General features: G+C 41.7%; 1 protein-coding gene across 5 annotated transcripts in view; it reads left to right on the plus strand.

The window, feature by feature from the left end:
* Window positions 1–25,560, plus strand: part of CERS6 (ceramide synthase 6) — a 317,612-nt gene that overhangs the window by 255,268 nt on the left and 36,784 nt on the right. For 4 of the 5 annotated variants that reach the window (XM_073305736.1, XM_073305737.1, XM_073305738.1 and 1 more), the window contains exons 5-7: window positions 10,650–10,700; window positions 15,192–15,284; window positions 24,970–25,098. In XM_073305736.1, the coding sequence (XP_073161837.1) occupies window positions 10,650–10,700; window positions 15,192–15,284; window positions 24,970–25,098 (273 nt within the window). The remainder of the gene's footprint in view (window positions 1–10,649; window positions 10,701–15,191; window positions 15,285–24,969; window positions 25,099–25,560) is intronic. The other variant, XM_073305741.1, reaches the window with a different exon arrangement.

A 25,560-nucleotide genomic window follows, 5' to 3' on the forward strand; every position in this document is an offset into this window, starting at 1 on the left:
TATGTTAACAATACTTTGAGGGAAACATGCAGATTTCATTGCTTTGGGGCTTTTGGAAGCCTGGGTCCAATTAGAGTCTCCTTCTAAAGATAACTGGATAGGACAATGTATGCAAAACAGCCCAGGGCTCCTGGCTAACATGCAGACTTCTCACATTATTTCTCCTGCAGAGTTTTGAAATTCTCCACCATTGCCCTGTCTCAGAAGTTCTTGAAAAAATAAAATTCTTTTATCTAATGGATTTAGAGAGATATTTGACAGAAAGTTTTAGACAGATTTTTATATAAGGAGAGAAAAAGAGAGAGAATTGTTCCTTAATACAGGACAGTAAACGCAACAGCTGTTTATCATCCTTCATTGTCATGCATGCTGCACTGACTAGGCGCTGCACTAAAGGTGGGGTAAAGCTTAAGTTTCATTTGAGCTCTCGCGCCATGTAAGGCAAAAATCCATAGAAAACTGCAAGTAGAACTGACACTTTATGCCCAGCAAAAACTGATTCCAAACCGTGAGTGTGACACTTACAGCCTTATGCTGGTTTTGTTTCAGCTTGGCCATTTCCTTCCTCTGCCCCCCGCATCCTCCTTCCAGTTTGTTTTGTTGTGCTATTGGTCTGGTTTTGGTTGGATAACTTAGAGCCAGATTCTGCCAGCCCTACTCCGGGTGAGTCACACCTTACTCCACAGCTAGTCCCACTGGGGTCAGTGGCACTGTTCAGGGAGGGATGTATTATTCAGCATGTGTAGGGATATCGGAATCTGGTCCACCCCCTGGAACCCTGGGTGACAGAGACAGCAATTCCCTGCAATATCTTTGGGAGGTGTTACTGTATTAAGTTTGTGGGCCAGGGATTATATGTAATTCCCTGCGGAAAGGTGACCACAACCCTCCAGGAACTAAGAATAGTAGGGGGAGATTAGGCAAATTCACTCAGGTTGTAACACATCCAGAGAGGTACCAACACTTGGGAATGCTCACAAAAACTGGTTCAAACTAGATTCTTCACAAACCAACAGACAAAGAAAGGACTGATTCAGGGGCTGCTTTCTGATCCAGCAAACATACAGGATATTCTGCCCTAAGGGGGCCCCAAACCTTCCTGAGAATGGTTGAAAGTACTTGACCTACTGAGGACCTATAAGACTGGTACCTACTCATAGGTAAGCTTTTAGCATGCATATAGGCCCTTTTATTGTTTCTGTATGTTTTCTTGGTAATGCTTTCACCTTAAGAATAAATGTGCTTGCTTATAAAGAGTTGCGTGGTAACTCATAAATGCTGACAACTATGTTGTTCATAGCCTTCAAAGAGAAATCGAAATGCAGACACTTGCCAGCTTAGGCAGTCTGACCTGCTAGGGATATCACAGTGTAGGAAGGGAACTGCACAGCCTAGATAAACCCCAGTCAACGGGGAGTGAGGCACTGGTCTCTGCCTAAGAGAGGTGATGACTGAGGAGCTGGGAGCCTAGTGTGGGTGCCCTTGATGGATCACAAAGAGGGACTCAGTGGACAACTGCACGGGTAAGTCAGTGGCAGTCTGAACAAGGCCCTTACTGCTAGGGCTAGCATATGGAGGGGAAAACAGGTCAGATGTCTTTTAAAAGGAGAGGAGATAAAAGGAGCCTAGTCAGAGTAAAGTTTCTGAATTTTTTTCTCACTTTCTCATATCCCTCTCACCCCATTCCAAGCCCACAAAATTAAAGCTGACTGGAGGTTAACAATTTTGTTTTTATTGGGGATCAGACTCACTCAATAGCCCAGTGGTTATGGCACAGGCCTGGGATGTGGGAGACCCAGGTTGAAGTTCCTGTTCTGCTTGGTTTAGCGCAGAGTTTTTCATCCCGGGCCAGATCATTTCAAACCATGGGCAACCCACATCATGCCCTAACCACCCAGTATAGAGGTTCTTGCTTTGTCCCTGACCCAAAAACTTCCCTGATGAAAGTTTAGTGGAAACTGACAGATTTTGAGACATGTTTTGGCTTTGACACAACAGCATATTTTGCCAAATCAGCAAAAATATATCAACCAGCTCTGCACAAATTGTACAGCTGTTCTGTGGCAGGGCAGCTGCTTGTATGTGGCACGCAGGGAATTGATTTTCTATTTGCCAACAATTGCACAGAGACTATAGTCCAGAACTACCCATCCTAATGCATGTGTTTTGTCATAGTTTATTAGTGTAAGGCAGGGGTGGGCAAACTACAGCCCACGGGCCGGATCCCGGCCCATCAGGGCTTTGGATCCAGCCCGTGGGATGGTCACCCCTGTGGCGCCACGGGGCTAAGGCAGGCTCCCTGCCTGCCTTGGCCCCGCGCCGCTCCTGGAAGCAGCTGGCACCATGTCCCTGCGGTCCCTGCAGCTCCTGTTGGCCGGGAACTGTGGCCAATGGGAGCTTCAGGGGAGTTACCCACAGGCAAGGGCAGTGCGCAGAGCTCTCTGCCCTCCCTCTCCCAGGGGCCGCAGGGACATGGTGCCGGCTGCTTCCGGGAGCGGTAGGGGCAGGGCAGGCAGGGAGCCTGCCTTAGCCCCGCTGTGTGCTGCTGCCACCCTGGAGCCACTCAAGGTAAGCGCCGGGCCAGAGCCCACACCCCTCCTGCACCCTGCACCCCAACTCCCTGCCCTGAGCCCCCGGTGCAGCCCATACCTCTTCTGCATCCCAACCCCATTCCCTGAGCCTCCTGCTGCACCCCGCACCTCTATTGCATCCAACCCCCTGTCCTGAGCCCCCTGATGCATCCTTCCGATACCCCAACCCCCTGCCGCACCCCTCCTGCACCTCAACCCCCTGACCTGAGCCCCTTGGTGCACCCCACATCACTCCCTGCACCCCAACCCCTTGCCCTGAGCCCCCTCCCACACTCTGCACCCCCTCCTGCACCCCAACCCCTTGCCTTGAGCCTCTTCCTGCACACCACACCCCTCCCGCACACCACAGTCCTCCCACACCCCGCACTCCTGCCCCAGCCTTACATTCATGGCCCTGCATGCAATTTTCCCACCCAGATGTGGCCCTCAGGCCAAAAAGTTTTCCCACCCCTGGTGTAAGGCACCCATCTTCCAGTGATATGAACTGTAGAAAGAGCCCTCTGAAGTCAGCATCTTTTATCAGTACGTCAGCCTAGGAAATTACAGCATAGCCAAAGGTGGATGGGTCAATTGCACAGCACAGTGTGTGTTTTGCTATAGTATATTGGCTTTTTATTTACATGGTAAAAGAGGATTGCTCATTAATGGGGCTCAGTTCAGCTAAATTTCACCTCTGGTTGGCCCATGGAAACCCCAGAAGCTTCAACAACTAAGCAGGCATGAAGGATAATCACTTGAGTGGCAAATCTCCTTTCTACAGCTTCTGTAGAATTCTTGATTCAGCATTCTACAGTATCCCTTCCCCCGTGAATCCTCCCCAGTGTATTACCTTATATGGTGGTTGGATTGTCCTGGGAGAACTCCTTTGAGTCTGCTAAACAGGATCACTTAGTGGGTTCATCTTTGGCACAGTGCTGTGTAATTCAGTGAGGGTAATTATTCTGCCATCCAGTGATTTTTACCTCTCCTTAATGGGGTGGTCGGCATAATAGCTCTCCGAGTTTCAAAGGACCGGGCCTCTAACCCAAGGAAAACAAAGGGCCAATTTATCCCACCACTTCTTGAGGTAGAGATATTCTCCAAGCCAGTCCAGGGAGCTGGGTAGCAAAGGCTGCAAGAGGGCATTTGTTTCTATTTAGGACTCTGGCTGCCTGCAACCATGGCCTTTGAGGGTCTGTGTGGCTCAGAAGGGTGCAAGTGTTCTGTGCTGGGTCATTCACTGAGATGCAGAAACCATACATGTTTTACACTGTCAACTAGTGACGAGTTTTCGGCCTTCATGATCGGGCCTTGAGTGTTCTCTAATGTAACTTATTATATTTAGTACTCAAAGTTTAATCGAATGCAAACCTCTGCATTGGCAAATACCATAACAAGGTTTCTTTGGAGAAATGCTAAAGATGTGTCAAAATATTTGAAAAAAAATAAATGTGAATATTTTGCCAGCACCTATAATTTAGGTAGTGGGAAAATGGGTGAAGTATCTCTTACATCTAGTTGAGTTTGATGTGAAAGGCAGTCATTGCTTTCAGACTTGGCTAAAAGTAGGAATTATCCTAAATGAATGGGTTGACGATATTTGAACGGCTTTAATTTAGGCAGCTATAAGACAGACTGCTTTAATTCTATGTATCAATAACAAATGTTCTACATTTCCAAAGAACTTTATCTCATTTAACTGTGTTCTATACACTTGCCCAGCCCAGTAGACAGTTTATCTTATTAAAGGCTTCATTGTGGTTGCATCTAACATGGCCAAACAAGGGGGCCCTCTGGGCAGCCTCCTTACACCTTGGATTGTGACTCTAGGCACGTAGGGGAGAGCAGGGGCTATGTGCCTGATGTTCCCACTCCCCGTGAGGAGCAGGTGAGTAAAGCCCTGGCTCCACCCTCACCTCAGCCCCTCATGCCCAATAAGTTTTGCTGGCTAGTGAGTAGGAGGAACGAAAAAGGGCAAGTACTAAAGGCTTCAAAACACTGGAGATTAAAACTCTACTGTCCACAAGAACTCAAACTCTCATCTGAACATCTTCTATTGGCAAAAAAAACCCCTCAGGGTTCCATTCCAATAGGCAGGCAAATTGGACATGCGTTAGTTCCTCATCATGAAGGATTTCTGTGTAGGTCAGCTGGAAGAGACAGGGGTACAATAAGATTGAGTCATTTGAACCTTGTAAACTGCTTGTGTGAAATGATTCTTGTTAACAGAGAGAAGAGGAAGTTTGAACTTTACTCTTAAAGCTTCAAGATGTACTGTATTTTAGGAACTCCATGCAGTTATCACTTAGAGACTTCCGGGTATAACTCTTTAGCTGTGCTAAGGATTCCTCATATCAGCTTCTGGAATGCTTGTTCCTTCTGTATATATTTGTTACTTTTCTTTTAATTTCAACATAAAGTAAAAAAATTAAACTTAGAAATTGTCTTCAATAGCCAAGTAATATCGCCATCAACATATAGGTACTACATATATACTCTTATATGACAGATTCGAGTTAGAAGCTAATTAGAACTCTTCACATAACTTGGAAATGGGAATATATTATTAATAGCATTTATACTGTCCATCCAGGAAGTGCAAATCCTTTCTGTGATGAGAATCATTAAAGATAATAGGAGCCTGGTTCTCAACTGCTTTAAACCCCAGAATAATGTTCTAGTTAGTGTCCACTTTATTTGGCTTGATGCCCACTCACTGCATTGCACATCTCTGCTTTTGTCGGAACTGGAGTGCTCTGACTAACGGTGAAATTAAGAGAACGTGTGTCATGACTCAGTGTTGCCTAAAGGATTCATCTGCACAAATCTCATTTTAGTGGATACACCTATTGCTGTAAGGGTGCATGTGTCCTAATCCAAGAGGCCTATTAACTAAAATGTTTGTGCCCTCATTACATTTGGATGTAAAGCAGCTCAGCTTCTATAAAGGAACTGAATACAGCCCATTGTCCCACGGCTCGTCCACATGCTTTTGTAAAGTCCTGTGGATGGGTACTTCAGCTTTAGAAATGTGCTTCACGCTGTAAAAGAGCTACCGAAACCCAGGTTGAAGTTGTGCTTCATGAAGTACAAGTGCCTCCAAAAAATCCTTCCTGTTTATGTACAAAGGAAATCTTGGCAAATCAATTTAGATTGGCAGTGCAGTCAAGTTTCTTAGATCGTGTCTTAATCCTTCCTTGTGTAAACACTGAGTGTTCAACGGGAGAGGATGTGTGATGGATTGAGTGGGATGTGTGCTTGCCCTCTTTGGTATTTTTGATTTACAATAAAATTCAATTTAGTAACACAACAGTGGAAAGAAGGGAAAGATTTTTGTATTTGTTTGTTTTTATTTTGTCTTGTTTTTTAAATACCTGGATGAATACCAAACAATATAACTAGCTGGTACAGTAACTTTTGCAACTTTTGTGTGGAAGCACCATTGCAAATTGACATCACAGTCTAATGCATTGTAGGTTTTTGCAGGAGGCCTGAATTCTGTTTCCTTTCCTGAGCTGAAATCCCGGCCCACTGAAGTCAAATAGCAAGACTCTGACTTCAATGAGACCAACCAGGATTTCACCCATAATCTCTTGTCACAGCTGTCCAATGGAATGCAATTCACTCAGCTACCTGGGAGGGAATGAGAACCTCATTTTACTCAACATAAACCTCTGCAGTTGACTAAGAAACTGTGCTGATTACTTTTTAAGGGAATCCCTTTCTCTGTTTGCGTGACTACAATGCAAGGCCTTCAGCATGAGAAGTGTAGAAAAATGGAGAGCTCCCTAAGGCTGGAGAGAACACCTGAGGGGCTGAGAACAGGGGTGCGGTTGGAGAGAAATGCACATTTACTCTATATTAGAAAAAAATATTTCCCAAATCAAACCATTGTCAAAACCTAATAGCTGAATCTCTTCACTGGCAACAGAGTTTCTTTAACCTTGAAAAATCTTCTCTTCCACTCGGTTGGGGGAAGCCGATTTTTGTAGGCAAATAAAGTAGAAATAGTTTTTCAATTATTATCAGACATCATTATTATTTATGTTACCATAGTGCCTTGAGTCCCAACAGAGATCAGGACCCCATTGTGCTAGGCACTATACACACACTTAGAGACAGCCCCTGTCCTGAAGAGCTCATGGTCTAAAAACAATAGAACAAAAGGTAGGAGTGGAAAGAGGTGAAGTAACTTGCCCAAGGTCACACAGCAAGTCAGTGTGACAGCAGGCAGAGCCAGAAACAGAACCTAGGTCGGTCTCCCAATTCCTACAGCAGTGTCCTATCTACTATAGGACATGCTGCCTTTCATGGTAAAGGCTAAGAAGGTAGGTTTTGTACATAGGCTTGTAAGTTTTATAAATTGCTACTGTTGACTTGGTTGAAATGTCCACACAATGAGCTAGCATGAAAAAGGAATCCACTGACACTAAGGGATTAAAACTCAGCTGTTTGTTTTAAAGCAGCCTAATACACTGTATATTGCTCCCTGCGTGGAATAAGGATAGTTGAAACAAATACAGTGTCTGGTAAATAAACTCACTTCTGCATCAGGAGACTCTGTAGTAATAAGTGACTCAGCCCTCAAACTCCTACACTGCTCTGACTGTTGGACAGAATAAAAAATGATACTGTTCTGCTGACTAAACTGACAGTTTTACATTTCTAGCTCTTCTATAATTAGTATTGATTCTTAGCTCTCTCTGGTCCTATGACCCTTGTTAGTGTCCTTTTTCTCTTACAAAAGCAAGTCAACACCTACTGCCCATTTCAAAGTGTTTTTAATATATTTTGACTAGAGCTTGGAAACTTTTGCTCTGAGTGATTTTAAGATTGCAGCTTCAGGCTCCTCAATTAGGACCATGATACTTGGGAAGAAGCTATCTGAAATCAGCATCAATGTTCAAGTAGGATTTATAAAATAAATACCTGTTCCTAATGTCTCTGCTCAGGGGTGCAGATACCTTGTCCCTGGCAAACAATAGGTTACTGGCAACTTATGCTCATAGGTGCTCCATTTATGGCCCAAAAAGCAGGAATTCCAGAAAGGGAGGGACCACAGGGGAGAAGTCTGGTCTCTGAACTCCAGGCTATATATGTGGGTAAGAAATCTACAGCTGAGTATTTGGTGCTTATTGGGTTTTCTGCAACCCAGAGATAAAGTTCTTGCTGGAAAAGGGGCTCTGACTGACTCAACTGCCATTTTGTTGTATAGAATTGCTTCACCAGCTTAGTTTTCCTTTACAGGCACTGTTGGCTGCCATCTTGAAATTTCTTCTGTAGGGAAGCAGTGCCAGTGACTCTTAATTTTGAGTTACAGTAGCATGTTGGAACACTAGGCATTCTTGCGCCCATACTATCTGCAAAATTCTACTCTAGCCCCCCAAAAGTTGCTGTTTTGGGAGGGCACTGGTTCCGGGACAACTGATAGCACATTTTTCTTCCTGGTGTGTGGTGTGAAAAAATTGAAAGTTGATGTTTTGCCATGTATTTTGCAAATCATAAGTATACCATACTAGACATTAAGGAAGCAGAAAGGCAGGGTGCAACTCTTTGGGATACCAGTGTAAACAACCTCTTCAAGAGAGGAAAAATTCTTCCACTAGCTGGTAATAAATTTAAGATGATCAGGCCTTTGCTGCTATTTTTATCTGTGCTGCAACACACTGAAATCCCTACTGAACTGAACAAAGGAATAAACCTGCTGAAAGAATAGATTTACTGACATTTAAGGAAACTTCCTTGTTCTATTCTTTCATGAAAAATTGGAGGATAAATAGTCACCTAAATCTTGTGCAAATAGCTGGAAAGCAAATTAAGGATAGCAGTGATGCATCTCCACAAGAACCTTCTTGTCACATCTTTCTGACTTCTTTGGATTGGCCTTTTTGAATGGAAAATTCAGCTGATATTTTACACACTACAGTGAGTTTCTCTCCCTCAGTATTCATTTTGCTTTAAGAGATCACTGCAAGCAGAATATATGGTATGATGGCAACCTCTATCCTTTAGGACAGTGATAACCAAAACCAGGCATGTAGGGACTTGATTTGATCTGCATGGGGAGGCAGGAGAGTCAGGGTGGAGGTGGAGGAAATAATCCCCTTTCCTGGGGTTAACTGGGATTGGACTGAACAGCAACCTGTGCAGAAGCAATTCTGACTAAACATTTTGACAGTTTGAGGCCAACAGGGCCATTAGACAGTGTGTCCTTGTGAATAGAGTACTGGAGTGAGATTCAGGAGACTTGGCTTCTATTCCTGGCTCCGTCGCTGACCTGTTGGGTAACTCTGGGGAACTCACTGCACCTCCCCATGCCTCAGTTTTCCCATCTGTAAAATGAGGGTAATTATATTGATCTCCTTTGTAAAGCACTTTGAGAGCTACTGAAGAAAAATGCTGTATAAGAGTGAGGTATTATTTATTAGCTATGATGCTGAGAGTGTGACACAAGATTTTGCCGCTTGTGCACAAGCTGTAAGAATGACTGAAGTACAGTGTGTTGTTTTGTAGAACATACTGCCCCCAAATCCTTCATGAACAAGTTAAACTCTTTATGAATGAGTGGGTATGATGTTCCCCCCTGGTGTTATCTGGACCGGTGATCTGCTAGGACACTCCAATCCTTGACTCTGGGAGCCAGCTTTACCCTACTCTGCTGTGAGAACACCCACTCCTGGGCTGTTCACGCACAGCCTCTGGCATGTAAGCTGCTCCTTGGATTGTCCAACCAAATGACACTAGCCAATATCTCCTCTCCAGATACAACCCTAGGAACCTCCATCTTGCAGTGCCCAGTTATGCTGTAAGATGCTGCAAGCTTATATGAGTTTGTCAGTTTAACAAAGAAATTGATATGTACCAGGCCTATTATCTCAAGGGGAGTCTCTGACATGCTTCGAACCAAACACACTGCTTCAGATTGAATAATCAAACAGATTTATTAACTGCAAAGATAAATTTTAAGTGATTGTAAGTCAAAGCATAACAAGTCAGATTTGGTCAAATGAAATAAAAGCAAAACGCATTCTAAGCTGATCTTAACACTTTCAATGCCCTTAGAAACTTATATGCTTCTCACCACAGGCTGGCTGGTTGCCCTTCAGCCAGGCTCTCCCTTTTGATCAGTGCTTCAGTCGCTTGATGTGATGTCTGTAGATATAGGTGGAAGAGAGAGGAAGAGCATGGCAAACATCTCTCCCTTTTATCATGTCCTTTCTTCCCTCTTGGCTTTGCACCCCCCTGCCCCTTTCAGAGTCAGGTGATCATTACCTCATTGCAGTCCAAAACTGACCAAAGGAAGGGGAGTGGCTCACTGCGAGTCCAACACAGTGATTCTCAAACTTTTGTAGTGGTGACCCCTTTCACACAGCAAGCCTCTGAGTGCGACTCCCCTTATAAATTAAGAACACTTTAAAAAGATTTAACACTATTATAAATGCTGGAGGTGAAGTGGGGTTTGGGGTGGAGGCTGACAGATCCCGACCCCTAGTTTGAGAACCCCTGGTCCAACAGATCCTTTGCTGTTGCCTACGCCAGTGTCCTTTGTTCCTGTGAGGCTGTCCCATACATGCCTGATGTGGTGTGAACTGCCCCTCTGCTTTTGGAGAGTTTTTGCCTGGGCTTGCTTTAAGCCATGAGGATACATTTTTAGCCTCATAACTATATACATGGAATTATAACCTATAACATTACTATAACATTTCTGTAACAACAATTACTATAACATCACTATAACAACAATGCTCAGTGCATCATGAGCCTTCCGAAGACATCCGACATGACAAACTTTGCATTGGATACCAAACAATCACTTTATAAGGATGAATTTGTCAGCATAGGGTGTTCCCACGAGGTACAGAATGTCACAGTGGGTTGTTCTAATATGGGACACACAACTTTGAGGGGTCTAGCGCTCACTCTCAGTGCTGATTGACTCCAGTGGGAGGACATACAAATGCTCAGCAGCTCTCAGGATTTAGTCCCTGAAAAATATTAACCATTTACATCTTAACTGCCAGGGACTGCATTGTTTCATTTCACAACTACTAACATGCCCCTTCGTTTTGTTTCTTTAAGACTCCCTGGCTCTGGAACACAAGGCAGTGCTGGAATGGATACCCATATCAGGTAAGTCATCCTGTTATATAGAATAAATATACAACCTCAATGAGAAGTTGTTTTTACTATGCAAACCCCCGTTTTATGCAAATGTTGATTAGCTTTATCAGACTACCCAACAAACACCATTTCGCACCCCCTGTTGTCTGAGTCATGGAGAAGCAACATGAGCGACATTCTCAGAGAAGGAAATATACCCGTCCCTCCTGGTGAGGACAAAAGTGCATCAGCAATAACTGGCAAAAAGATAGTTTGTCTGGGGACAAAAATCTCCCCGAACGCTGCGTGAAATGCACGCATGGTGGGAGGAGATACCTCCTCGTATTCAAAGTGTGGAAACCCAGCCTTGAAAGCACTCCCCACTCGTGAGGTCCTAGAGCTCAGGTTCCAGCCTGAGGCTGAACATTTACATAGCAATTTTACAGCCTCTCAGCCCAAGCCCCATGAGCCCAAGTCAGCTGACCTGGGCCAGGCTCAGGTATTTAATTGTTGTGTAGATGTACTCAGAGAGTTAATAATACTTACCTACCACTCAGAGGTGTTGGGAGCATCAGTTAATCAATACCTATTAAATTTTAAATAATATTGTTAATTAGAGAGCTCATTAGAGAAAAATGTCACCGTGCATAGGTGGTTAGGAGTTGGCATTGGCAACCGTTTGGGAAAGTTCAGCTTCATGGAGATGTAATTTTATGCAATACTAGTTTGCATTTATGTCATCACAACAGTATCATACTTGCAAGATTACAGAAGAATGTAAGGTTTCAGAGTAGCAGCCATGTTAGTCTGTATCCGCAAAAAGAAAAGTGGCACTTCAGAGACTAACAAATTTATTTGAGCATAAGCTTTCGTGAGCTACAGCTCGCTTCATCAGACGCGTGCAGTGGAAAATACAGTGGGGAGATTTATATACACAGAGAACATGAAACAATGGGTTTAACATACACACTGTAACAAGAGTGATCAGGTAAGGTGAGCTATTACCAGCGGGGCGAGGGGGTGGGGCAGAGGGGAGAAACCTTTTGTAGTGATAATCAAGGTGGGCCATTTCCAGCAGTTGACAAGAACGTATGAGGAACAGTGCCAGGGGGGATAAACATGGGGAAATAGTTTTACTTTGTGTAATGACACATCCACTCCAGTCTTTATTCAAGCCTAATTTATTAACTAAGTTATTAGTTCCACTGTTCCTCACAAGTTCTTGTCAACTGCTGGAAATGGCCCACCTTGTGTATCACTAGAAAAGGTGTCGTCGTCCCCCCCGCACTCTCCTGCTGGTAATAGCTCACCTTACCTGATCACTCTTGTTACAGTGTGTATGGTAACACCCATTGTTTCATGTTCTCTGTGTATATAAATCTCCCCACTGTATTTTCCACTGCATGCGTCCGATGAAGTGAGCTGTAGCTCACGAAAGCTTATGCTCAAATAAATTTTAGTCTCTAAGGTGCCACAAGTACACTTTTTTTTTTTTTAGAAGAATGTAAATAAGCATCAGGCTACAATAAGAGAGCCCTGGGGATTTCACAGCTGTTTGAGTGAGAGCAATATTTTGTTTGGAGCTAATTGCCAATTTCAGAGTAACCATTTTCTTATGCCTCATCTGTCTTCTTAATACTTTTAAACATAAATCCATTGTCATGATGTATAGTATTTTTTTAAATCGGGTATCAAAAGTCACAAATATCACCTAACGATGTAGGCTTCAAGACTTGCAGTAACTTGTGGTTGTGTTTTTGGTTTGCAGCATTTCTACCCATCTAAATTCTAAATTTTCAGAAAGACTCCAAACATTCACCTGTTTAGCCCCAATGTTGTTCTTCATTTTTATTTGGTAACAGCAGTACTCAAAACCCCCAGCAAGAATCAGGGACCCATTGTTCTAGACATTGTACAAACCCATAAGTGGGGTTGCCAACATTGTATTTCAAAAATAAGGGACTGTTTTCTTAGCACTCCCGCCCCACCCCTCCTCCCGAAAGTAGTAGTAGTAGTATTCTCATAAGCAGTATTCACATACTTCGCCAGGGTATTTCTTGCTGCTCTTTGCAGCACTCAGCAACTCCTAGTCTTGTTGTACAGAGATGAAAAAATAGGGAATGTCCCTTATAATGAGGGACCCTACCCATCAGTGATCATTAGTGCCCAAAAGACTAAGAGAAACCAGTTTAAGAGTTTGCAATCTGAGAAGTCTAAAATGTCGAGATGTGTTTTTCTTATGTATGTAATATGCAGTTTACAATCTGCTTCTGAAGAAAGAATCAGTATGATTGGCTAAAGAGCGTGAATATTTGCTAAGCTTATGATCAGGACAGAGAGGTCGCCCTTTGTTACTGAGAAAATTAGTTGTACCTTTTGAATACTCGTAGAGATCTATGAGATCTATAGCGACAAGCAGCAGACAAAGAGAAGATCCAGTGCCAGAGAATGAATTTTGATAGACAGCAAATCACAAAATAAAAACAGTCAGTCATTGTCCCAGAGAAAAAATGTGTTGGGCTCAAATCAAGGTTGTGTTTGCGGGGGTTTTGTTTGTTTGCTTTGTTTTCTAAATGAATAAAAGTTCTAATCATGCTGTGACTCACATGAATTATTCAACATGGCATTCCAGAAATCCAACACAACTCTATATAGATATAGACAAGTGGGTGATTCTGCATTCACTTGATTGGCTAAGGCCCAAATCCTCACTTTACGCACTATTGAAGTTAAGGATCAGGAACTAACATTGGAACTGATCAAGTTCTCTACTTTTGTTATGCATTTGTTATGAGATGAAAACTGGGACATCCTTACAGTGTGGAGGTTCCCGCCGCCCAAATTATCTTGATTCATGGGTGTAGAAAAACTTATCAATAGAGAACAACTAACAATCCTAAAAATTCTTCTAATACAAATTTTCCTTGTAAATTCTTTAGAGATTTTGGCTGTAATGCCAGCTTCCTTTTTAGTTCATATATCAGAATTAAGTTTAAAAAACTGCCGCTAATCAACCCCCTTCCTGGCAATGTCAGCAGAGCAGACAAAGACTGAATGGGCCAGAGAGAATGAACTACCCTTTGTCACATATGAATTGTTCCTTCATTGGTGGGGAAACTGGAGAGAGCATACCATCCAACTCCCCATGCCTTTGGATTCTAGGATTATCAACCAGGTACCTTTTACCTGCATTACATTAAAAACTAAGCAAATTAATACAAAGCTAGAAAAGAGTGTCTAAAAATGGGCAAGCAGACCTGGTGATGGCAACAATCGAGTTTTTGCATTATCTGTATGATTGACATAATTGAAACTTAAAAAAAACCCAACCAATAAATTTAAGCACTTTTAAAAAAGTTATTGTGTTTTACAAAGCAGGAAAAACAATTATCCCAGAGCATTGGCTAGGCACCTAAAGAGGGTTTTCTAAATATGAAGAAATACATGAAAATAAAGATTTATTGACATGAAAAGATTTTAAAAGAAGAAATCTGTTTGTGTTATAGAATAGAAATGATGATCAAAACTACATATGTAGGACAGATTTTGCCCTGCTCTGCAACAACTTTGGGTGGTCCTCCAGTGCAAAACTGGTCTAAACCTGGTGACTCTGGCCGCTCAAGGATTCTCTCTGCCCAGGGCAGTCCTCCAGTGGCATAAAAATGCAGTAACGTCTCCTATCCCAGAACCCCTCCCTTTCATTGATGTAGGGGACATGATGAGCAGGAAATGGGCATGGCTGAGTGTAAATTAGAGTCGCCCCCAGTCTGCTCTAATTTATGTCTGGGACCAGACTTAAAGTCTCTTTACACTTCTGCCCTTCTCAGCTGCGTCAAGCACTCCTTGGCTGCTGGTAAGGGTATGGGGCCCTGCTTTTTTCTGTGTTGTAGGCCAAAGGGATCTGAATGGATTTAATCTATACAAATTGCTTCATGTCCTCCAAAAGATGGTATGTTCATAGGTCATTTTTAGACCCCGTAAGAACAGATTACATTAGAAAGACTGGTATAACTTTCATCATGGTGGTGTTGACAGCACTACTTTAATCCCACCATGGTGTCAACACACAGAGGTAAGACTGTTCACTGGAGCCATTTCTTCCCAATTCACTGTGCATCTGCAGCTTTTGGTATACTCTAAATTGGATGCAGCTGATTTGGAAACCAACAGGAGACAATTGTATAATCAAACATTCCTTTGCTGCATATGAGAAAAGTGCCGTGTTCAAAATTGGCCAGAAACATTTCTGCTCTAGGTACCTAAAGATCTAGGGCCTGTCTTACTGGCATTGAAGGGAAGGGGTATAGCTCAGTTATCAGGATCTAAACATAAAAAAGAAGCGTAAGTAACAGATGAGGAGGGGCTTCTTCTCACAGAGCTATAGTGCTTGGAACAGGCACCTGTCAGAACTGCCCCAGATAGGAAGATTAGCCCGTAGTCTGCAATTTCCCCTCTCCTTGTGGAGTTTAGTATTTATGAAACAAATTACTTTCTCAATCTTTTTAAACCTTCCTTTTTCAGCCGCTGATGCCTGACCTTCATTACTACTACATAGTCGAGTTGTCATTCTATTGGTCCTTAATGTTTTCTCAGTTCACGGACATCAAAAGAAAGGTAAGAACAATCAGTGTAAAAACTTGATGGGGCTGTAAACGCACACTTTCATTGACTCTTGGGTAGCATGCAACCCTGTCGCTATGTACTGTGCTAGACACAAGTTATTTCCATTTGCAAGCTACTGTAGATGTTCACCGTTGTGATACTGATGTTAAAGTGGGCACGTCATTCAGTTCCTGGGCAGTGGGATGTGCCATTTCCTACACCTTGCTGAAGCAGCCCACAGTAATCTAATATTCAGTGGCAAAGGGCCACAATGTCAATTTATAATCTGCTACTCTCACATCAGGGATTGTGTTGTCTCTTGATGATCAATAAACTGTGGTGTACTCACTTGACATGATGTGATAAGAGCATCAGTATCAGAGCTAGATGCTGCTGTGAATTTACTAGACCATCTGGGGTAAGATTCATGAGAACTTTGAGTTCATCTCCCTGTAAAGACAAAATGAAGGCATATAAATGTATCTGATATTAAATTGATACTACAGTATCAATCTTTCTTTTACAGATGAAAACCTCAAGAAGCTTCATATCTTTTGTATATAGCTATAACTAACCATATGTGCGAAACAAAACCCAGTGTCTTTTATTTTCTGTGTAATGGGGAAAAAATGAAATTTTGAAGTTGGAAAACTGCATAGACTGTGAAATAAATCCATTCCTAATGTGTCCATCTTTAAGTCATCGTTTGGGAACTTGCCTGTTATACAAAGCAGATGGGCTTTTAACCAGAACCTTTAACCTTGCAGAACCACATTGTTGGTGCTGGCTGTCCATATGAGAATGCTATTGAACAGTACCAATGGCAGCCTGTTCCATTTTGTTTTCCCTTCCTTCTCCTTCAACAGGCAGCAAGAATTGCACAATGGTCATCCATAACAAAACCAAAAAGAACAACAACAATAAAAACCCTGTGCTGTATTCTACAGTAATGGTCTAAAATACAGTGTTAATGTTGTGCTTCGGATTATTGTAATGTGTTAAAGTTGCATAGGATAGAATTTATTTTTGTTTCTTTTCTTTAAAGGAATAAGGAAATTACATTTTAAAAAAACTGTTAAAAGAACTTTATTTAGGTTGCAAAGTCAATCACTGAAAAGTAAGAAAATGTCTGTATTAAGGTTGCCCATCCCCCTGTTGACACGGTTTTTCATTAAATGATCACAGCCTAACCCATAATTTTAAAAGAAAAATCCCTGTTTAATGGGGCAGTTAATTCTAACAAGACCATATTTCTGGGAAACGAAGCAGAGAATAAAGAGTGTCCTCAAGAAAATGAATCCTCCCCCTGGAACCACAGTGTACAGCTAGGAATCCTAGTCTGTGTTTGTTTCAGCAACGAAAATACTCCATTTCCAGCATCTGCAAAGTTTCTTTCCAGAATCAGGAAGCCCAAGGAAATGTCCAAGAATCTCAAATCTTTGTTAGATGATACAGTGTAAACAGAAGAGTTGACACAGACATATATGCCGTTTGCTCCGAGTGCCCAATCTACTTACAGTCACTACATGTGCAATCAGTCAGTGGCTTGAAATCAATACAACTTTACTCATCCCGAAACAGAGGTGTAGAGAAACATGGCTCAGCAGAAGAGTCTGACAGCGGAGAAGAATACAATCCAAATACAATTCGTGTAAGCACCAGTAGTAGGAAGGACATAACCATTTGCAAATATGAAAACCAATACCAAATCTCAGCAGCAATGTTACAATATCATTCAGGTTATTCCTGCAGAAATGTGTCATTATATCTAAGCAGTCCCACTGCATGTATTTAGCCTTATGTGCTGCTCAATTATATCTTTATTTTGCCTTCTCTGTGCACCTCTGGGGGGAGGAATGTCATAATTGCAAAACTATGGAATGCTGACCTGGATGCATTTTTTAAAAATGCCTGCTAACATCTTAGATTATATAAAAAGTGGGAAAGTACTGAACACTATATAACAGTGTTAAAATGCAGCTTTCAAAAGGTCCATTGTGATGTTCAAAAACTTTCCTAATTTGAAACCTCTTGGGGGCAAGTAATGTGTCCATTTCTCCCATGACTTAGAGAGTTGTCACATTTGATCAGACAGGTAGATATTTGCATACCCAGATTGACTAGCTAAGCATCTAACCACTCATTACTGCTCGCTGTTTTGGATTCTGTGCATGCAAACAGGGCCCATTCCTGAAGTTCTTACTCTAAGGCCAAAACCTGCCCATAGCACAAAGGCCAGGTCTCTCCTGAGGGGTCAGGTTGAGATCTAGCCTCTCATGCTCCAGGATACAGAGAACTAGCAGAGCTGCTCCCCTCTGGGCACATCCATTCTCTGGCCCCACACTGTTGCATGGATTGAGTCTCAGAGGGAGGCAGAATTTTCCCCCATGCAGCCTTCTTGCACCTGGAACTGCCTTATGGAGTGGAATGCTGAGAGTGGTTCTGCTGTCTATTGGTTGTACAATTTACCTCTATGGGTCCAATTCATTTGAAGTCAATAAAAAAAGTTCCATTGACTTCAGTGGGCTTTGCATCAGGCCCTGTATACTTACTTGGGCAAAACTTCCATTGATGTCGGGAATGCAGGCTTTGGCACACAATTTACATGGGTAAAATTGACTATTCTATTTATTTAAGTTTGTGTGTGCTTGTGGATATCTAACCTTTCTGTCTGGCAATGTAGGTGTGAATGGACTTTACGGGCACTGAACTTGCAATATACAGCAAAGGTCAGCCACAATGAAGGACTGCAGCTCAATGCTTTCTCTCCCTCCCCTCCCCTCTTCTATGTTTGTCCTTTTGGGGGTACGACATTTAAACCTTGCCTATTTTCTATGTGTCTGAGTGAGTTTTGGTCACCATGGCCTGTGCCCAGACCTTTAGCTTCTATTTTTGTCCTGTGTACATGGCTTTCATTACCAGTGACCTCTGAGTGATATGTATGAACTTTGAAGGTCCTCTCTGGTCTTAGGATGCTGAAGAGCCTTGTGGCTTCTAATTCATAGATTCATAGATATTTAGGTCAGAAGGGACCATTATGATCATCTAGTCCGACCTCCTGCATTGTACAGATTCAGGTCCAATTTTGCTCTTAAGTTACGCTTCCACTGGAGTCAATGAACTGGCATGAGCATAACTGAGAGCAAGATAACTTTATGAAAAAAGACAAATGAACAAACAGGTCTTAACTTCATTTTTGGTTTTCAGCATCTGTTTAATAGCATTTAAACCCTGAGATCTACAAGGGAAATATCTTTCATCAGTTACAGCCTATACACTAACATCATGTCAATTTTCTGTTCCCAAATGATTACACGCTGAGCCTCAGACTCCACTAACTTGGTGCAAATCAGGTGTTAATCTGCTGAAGCCAATGGGAATCACACTGGAGTAAAAGTGGTGAGGGAGGGGTCAGGCCCATAGTGTGAGTTGTGATATTTACACTGTTGACCCTCATATACAGAAGAAATATCATCGAGTGAGTGTTGGTTCGTTGTGAGGTCACTACAATTTGAATATTCAATTATCAAAGACTACAGTGTCTAAAACCTTCTGAAATAGTTCGACCACTAAATCAAAAAGTCTCACTAAGAAACAAGCCAATGGGAAACATCCTGCACATTGCAAATTTGGTATTGCATTTTCTAAAGCTTTGTTCTGGGATTCTGTGACGTATAGTTGCTGTTCATACTGTCGCTTTTTGTGACTGCTACTTTTATAAGGGGTAGCTAATGAATATTAGAAGACAGAATCTACAAACAGCTCTCCTGTGTCTAGCTGCGTGGCTAGAAGGAATGTGAAGTTTGCCACCCAATACAAGACATTATTGGAGTACTTCATGGACATTTATAGGTGGCAGATTTCCAGTTCTCAGCCTGAGAAATCTGTTGCTATTTTTTTTTTAACAGTGGGAAAATTAATTCCTTATGTAAGTTTGGATCTCTTTCTAAGAAGTTTTGAATGCCACAGCAATGGTGTCATAGTACAGAGTGATTAGAAATGCCATGGCAGTTATTTCTGCCATCTGAGTCCCTGCTGGAATTCCGCTGCCCACTTTCATTTTGTCTGACCTCTTTCAATGCCTGGTGCTGGCACTGCAGTGCTGGTGCTCAGCGCTGGCATCATTCCGACACTGGTCTTTCACTTTGTGCGTCGTGAGGGAAATGCACTCGCTATTCCCATCTCTACGTTATTCCTCCCATGTAGCAAATTCATGACTTGAAAATGACTTCCCGTGGGCTTGCTGATTTTCAAATACCTGTTTTGTCTTTGTTTGTTTGTTACCCAATTCCATCAGATTATCTCTGTGTGACTGAAAAGAGATGGACAAAAATCTAACTATTTTGCTCACTACATAGCATCAGCATTCAGTTAAGGCAATGAAACAGGGTAGATTAACTTTTATACTTTCATAATGGCATGTTTGATCATAATCTTCTACTGTATCGCTGTAATAATTTTCTAACCTTAAGGTGTTTTCAGTTTACAAAGACTGCAGCAGAGTTATGATTTTTACACCTCTGTGCTGCTTCCCAGATTCCACTTTTAAAGGGCACAAACAGTAAGAGGAAAACCAGATCGGTTAAGAATCTTATGGCTGTCAGAGAGCATCAGTTAGTTTTGAATCAGTGAAATTTATGTATGTGTGTGTTGGTAGCATGGCAGAAGTGTATTCTGAGATAAATATAGTTTATTAAGGTCAGCCTGAGGGATTTTGTAAAATTGCTACCTCAATCCATGCTTTTCTGGATCAACGAAAGATTGTGAAAATTGTACTTTAGTGATTACAAATGTTATATGTTTTCAGGTGGCTTAGCAGTGCCCAGATCTTCTCCATTCATTTAAAAAAAACTGTAGCTGCTAATTACCCTGCATGGTGTGTTATGTTTATGGAAAGTTTATAACTATATTTCATGAGCAGTCTGCTCCACAATGTCTATAGTTAGTCCTTGGAACTCTTTCTGCATACCCTGGTGAAAGGAGGAAGAAACACAGTGATGTGTTTAGTCTCAGAGAGAAAAAATGCACATTGTGCTGATCTTGTGGAGGTTGGGTGTCTAGGATGGAACTGTTATGGTTGAAGACTTGAAACTAAGTGAGATTCTCTCCCCCCCACCCCCCAAAAAAACCCCAACAACCCCCTCCCCCCATCCTTAATATATTGTATTAATGGAACAAGCTCAATAGAGGGTGGAATTTTTCCAGAACATCCTGATGACAAAGGAGCAGAAGTCCTATTGACTTTCAGTGGTATGTGAGTTCCCCAGTCACTTTGGAAAATTCCATCCATAATCCAGTGGGAAATATCCTCTGGCTCCATTAATATATTTTGTTTGCTTGTTTTAATTCACCACACTGTTGCTGTTCTATGTCTGAGACACTTCAAACATAACTTAAGAGGGCCTCTTTGGAAACCTCATGGCCTTTTAAAGGAAAGAAACAGTCTGACATGATGAAATACAAAGTATTTGAGTAAACTTTTGGGCAATTCATGTGAAAAGACTGCTCAGTTTCACTAATGAATGACCCTCTCACTCAATATGCCACAGTTTCACACAGTACAATTCACTTCCAGAGTGCCTCGTTGAATATAAACTATTTCTGTACATACACAATTTAAACACTATCTTTTGGTGTTAAAATATTATTTTATTTACTTATTTATAAATATGTTTCCATCAGAAAGGTTGTGTGTGTGTGGATGGTACAAGCTATGCAACAATAAATTCCAAATAAAATGAACTCCTCCAGTCACAATCTCCTCTCAGCCCCCACTCACCAATCAGGGAAGGGCTGGAATTCACAAGTGAGCTTTGCATGGGAATCCTAAAAATCCCTGGGCTTGCATTCTGTCTGACCAACAGGGAAGCAAATTCCAGAGAGGAAGCTTCCTCCCTTTTGAACATCCTGCAAAAATATATTCTCTGTGACGTGTTGGATCAGTTCTACAAGGGACACAAACTATTTTGCTAGTTAAAATTTTTGAAGAAGTTTAAAATCACAAACATAGATGCAAATAGAGGGCCAAATCCTGCCCTTACAAATGTCTGCATCCCCAGTGATCTGGTTTTGTTTGCGTGTAAATGATGTTAGAATTTGACCTATAGAATAAGGGATTCAAAAAGCACTGTAGAATATGTATAATATAATCATTATCATCTCCTTTTTGCAATGTCAGGATGGGGTAGGGCTGAGGTTATGAGCATCTTCCATCCATGTCTGTTTTGAGTTGCCATTTGAGTCTTTTGGGGGATTGTGGGTGGTTTTATATACAGTGTTATACCACTTTGTCCTTAGATGTCCATGGCCTCTCTCAACATGCACGCTTCCATAGAGAAGAATTTTAGGCCATCGATTACAGGTGTTAACTTTGATAGTAATCTAACTCTCTGAAAGAGCCATCTTGCATTACTTTTTTGAAATTGTTTTTCAAGCTCTTCACCTCTCGAGTCAGTTTTTCGTAGCCTTTTTGACCATTCATTCTAGTTCCTTGTTGACCATTCATTCTAGTTCCTTGTATTTGTTATTCTGCTCAGTACTGTGTTCAGATTTAAGATATGCTTCCTTTTTTCTTGTTAGATTGTCAATCTCTGATGCCACCCAGATTTTGCTTTTTGGATATGGGCTCATCCCTAAAATCTCCCCACTCATGGCCTAGAGTTCTACTCGTGTCCTGTAGATCTAAAAGAGGGGCAAAGTGGCCACTGATGGTATTCTGAATGTTCCCCATAGTATCTGTATTTTGCATAGGGTGAGTGGATTTCCTGCTACCAGATTCTGCTGGGCAGATCAAACACTGGCTTGGCCAACACTGTGGTACCTTAATTGGGAATGGGGAATCCGACCTTGCCACAAACCCAAGGTTCTATTCCATCCGTCTTGTGGTACTTCTTATATACTATAAAAAGAGAATAAGACAGATAAAACTTTTTTAAAAGAGAGAGTGAATTACGTGAAGGAAACAGTCCACTGGACAGCTGATCCATAAGTAGATAATAAATAAAGATGCTATTGCTCAAGAATCTTAAGGTCTCTGACACACAATACAAATGGTCAAGAACTCCTTAAAGAGTTCCAAAAAGAGACTGAAAAATCTAGTATTTATACAAGCATGGATGTGGCAGCTACAAAAGCAGAGATGATTTTCTGCTTGACTTATCCCTGCATTTGGATTGAGTCTGTACTAACTTAATTGCCATTGGCAGTGAAATCAAAAGGCAGTTCCGTACCACACGTAACTGAAACATGTAAGGAAACAAGGCATGATATGTCAATGTGGAAACCTCAGAGACCGCATTATTTTCCTAGCCATGCTTTTTCTAATATTTGGGGGAAAGGTAAAAGCTTCACTAATTTGATTATAGAAGGCTTAAATTTTCAACTGGATGGCCATAAATATCTGGACTGGTATCGAATGTGAGAAAGACAGACCATTTTTCTCTATTTTGATCATTAAGACCCTTGCAATGTGAAGCAACATTTAATCCTGCTTTCCTTACTTTGTGTTCTATTTGTCTTAAGAAATTGAAATTAAGGCAGTATTTTGAGATGACTGCAGAATATCTTTCACTGTGCTCCAGTCAGCAGCCTTAATGTCAGGGACCATAATGTTGTTTGAAAAAAATCCATAAATAATTCAAGCTTGTATTTCTTCCTCCCAAAACAATTATCAAACTACAACACAAATGTCTGGTTTTAGCATTATTTTTCAGCCTCGTGGTGGACTTACTAGTGATATCCAGTTCTAGATTGTAGGACACCCAGAGTACTTGTTAATGTTTTCCAATAAAGTGGAGAGTGGGGAGTGGTATCCTCTCATTGTTAATACTAGGGAGACTTCTCAGGCAAGAAGGTGCTGCAGATTTTTTAGATCATTCTGTACATGCTACTTGTACTGTAAGGTACAAACAGAATTCACATGCCCAAAGGGAAAATGTTTTGTCATATTTTACTCTTCGCTTTCCTTGCAATTAATAGTGGAATGAGGTCATAGTAATTCCTGGAATCTACAAAAAGCAAATGCTAGCACTGATGTCACTGCTTCCATATGGGCCAACATCATGATGTTTTTTCAGAGCAGGTGACGAGAATCAGGCTCCTTGTGTTCTGTTTTCTGCTCTGCTGTCTCGGCCAGATTCTCCCCTTTGCTCCTTCTCTGGTCATTTATATCTGTGCAGAGTGAGTTTAAGATCACTTTGCGCACCTATAAATAACAGCACAAGGTGCAAGGCAATGGAGAATTAGGGCTTGTTGTTTGGAAAAGGAAATAAAATATTTATAATTTTATAAAGAGAAAGGGAGAACTTTTGAAGCAGAGGCAGTGAGGTGAGGTGCTTTATCCCACTATATTAACCTGTGGACTCCTTTGCAACTCATGTTCTCTTCCTTTTTCTCAATCTAGAGGTTGAACAATTGAGAATGGGAGGAGCACTGACAGAACCTATCCATTTCACAACTGAGGATATACTATTGACCTGAACTGGAAGCTGCTGTATTTGTTGAGGAGGCAAAATTCAGGCCTCCGGGCACAGAGGATTTATCAAATCCAGGTCCCTGAGAGATCCATGGAAACTTGAGGGATGACAGGATCAGAAAAGTGCCTGCATTTTCACTGACGCTGGCGTTAGCATGTGTAAGCCTGTGGGCTGTCTCACCCGTCCATGCTCCAAAGAACACTCTCCCACTGCACATTTCCAAACCTCTTCTTTATTTCCTCAAAATAAAACACATTTAACACAAGTTCAACATCTCTATCAAGTCCTTTTGCCCTGATCTGGGGTCTTCTGCAGGAGCCTATCTACTCCCCACAGCTTTTGCACGCCTTAGGCCATCTGCCTAGGACTCAAATGAGCCTTTGCTTCTTGCTAGATTACACTCCACCAGCCATCTACCTGGAGTCACAGAACTGAGTTCTGTCCCCTAATCCCAGGCCTCCTGAAAGAGCCTTCCTTCTTCCTGCAGTTCTCACCAGCAGCTGAGATACTTGCTGGCTCTTAAGAAGACTAGGTGATCTTCAAGCTGTCACCTGATCCATAGCATTGCAGCATCAGCTGATTCCTTTAAAGGGCTACCTCACCCTGTGACAGCATGTAGAATGGAATGGGAGAGAAGAAGCAGTTTCTTAAAAATATTAGAAATGGGATCCTCGGTGCTAAGAGACCTGAGGGGCTGTATCAGGGAGCAGTCTAGGAGAGGCCTTTAATACAATATAAACATGTGTTTGTGTTTCTGTATCTACTGAAAGTGCACTCAAAGCAAAGCTTGTAAACAGTGTCTAAGCTCTTGTACATGAGTGATTTTGGGCTGCGTTGTTTTGCATGTTATAAGCTGCTAGGGCATAAGAGAAATGGTGTAATTTGAGTGGTATGCACATATGCCTTTTATAAGTAATTTTGGCTGTAAAAGCTTTACTTCGTTAGATTTATTCACTGAACTGTGAAATAGAAATGCTACATAATTCTTAATAATCTGTTTTTGTTTTTGCTCTACATACAGTAACTGTTTTGTTTAATTTAAATTAAATGTATAATTATGTGTATTTTAATGTGCACTCAGTTAAGAGAATTATTCAAGGTTTTTGAGTATTGTAACCTCTAATCCTGAGTTTAAACTTTAAAATCACCCATCCATTTGTGTAAAGATGCTGAATCTGCTGCACAATGTCTCACTGTTTTTCTTCTTCTTCTTGACATTCTAGGATTTCAGCATTATGTTTACGCACCACATTGTAACAGTCATTTTGATATCCTTTTCATATGCAACCAATTTGACACGAGTGGGAGCCCTGACCTTGTGTCTTCATGATTCAGCTGACGTTTTGCTGGAGGTGAGATTGTTCATATGCCATCAGGATCTATCCTGTACAAAAAGTCAGTCAACACTACTGATTATACTGGGTATGCTATGTTCTGTTAGCTAGCAGACAGAAGGGTACAATCCTACCTGTGTTGCCTGCACAAAAAAGTATTTTCCTATGACAGAGGCTATTTTAAATAAAAACAATGATTATCATTAGCATACTTCTTTCATAAAATAGTATCATTTTTTTCTTGCCAAAAGTGTAATGTACCTTTTAAAAAAAATCACACACTGTATGTTTTTGTGCCTTAAAGCTGGTTTATCTATCCACTGGGAGATTGCCCCAGTGTAGAGGAATCCTGAGGTGATGTAGAGCCATTGTAACAGATCCTATGCCTCCCCTTCCATCCAGCCATCAGTATTAAGGGTGCGGTCAGGGAAAACAATGCATGGTGAGAGTTCCTTCATGCCCAGATAATCTCCAGCTGCT

The sequence above is a fragment of the Lepidochelys kempii genome, chromosome 11 (assembly GCF_965140265.1).
Source record: "Lepidochelys kempii isolate rLepKem1 chromosome 11, rLepKem1.hap2, whole genome shotgun sequence".
Classification (NCBI taxonomy): Eukaryota; Metazoa; Chordata; order Testudines; family Cheloniidae; genus Lepidochelys; species Lepidochelys kempii.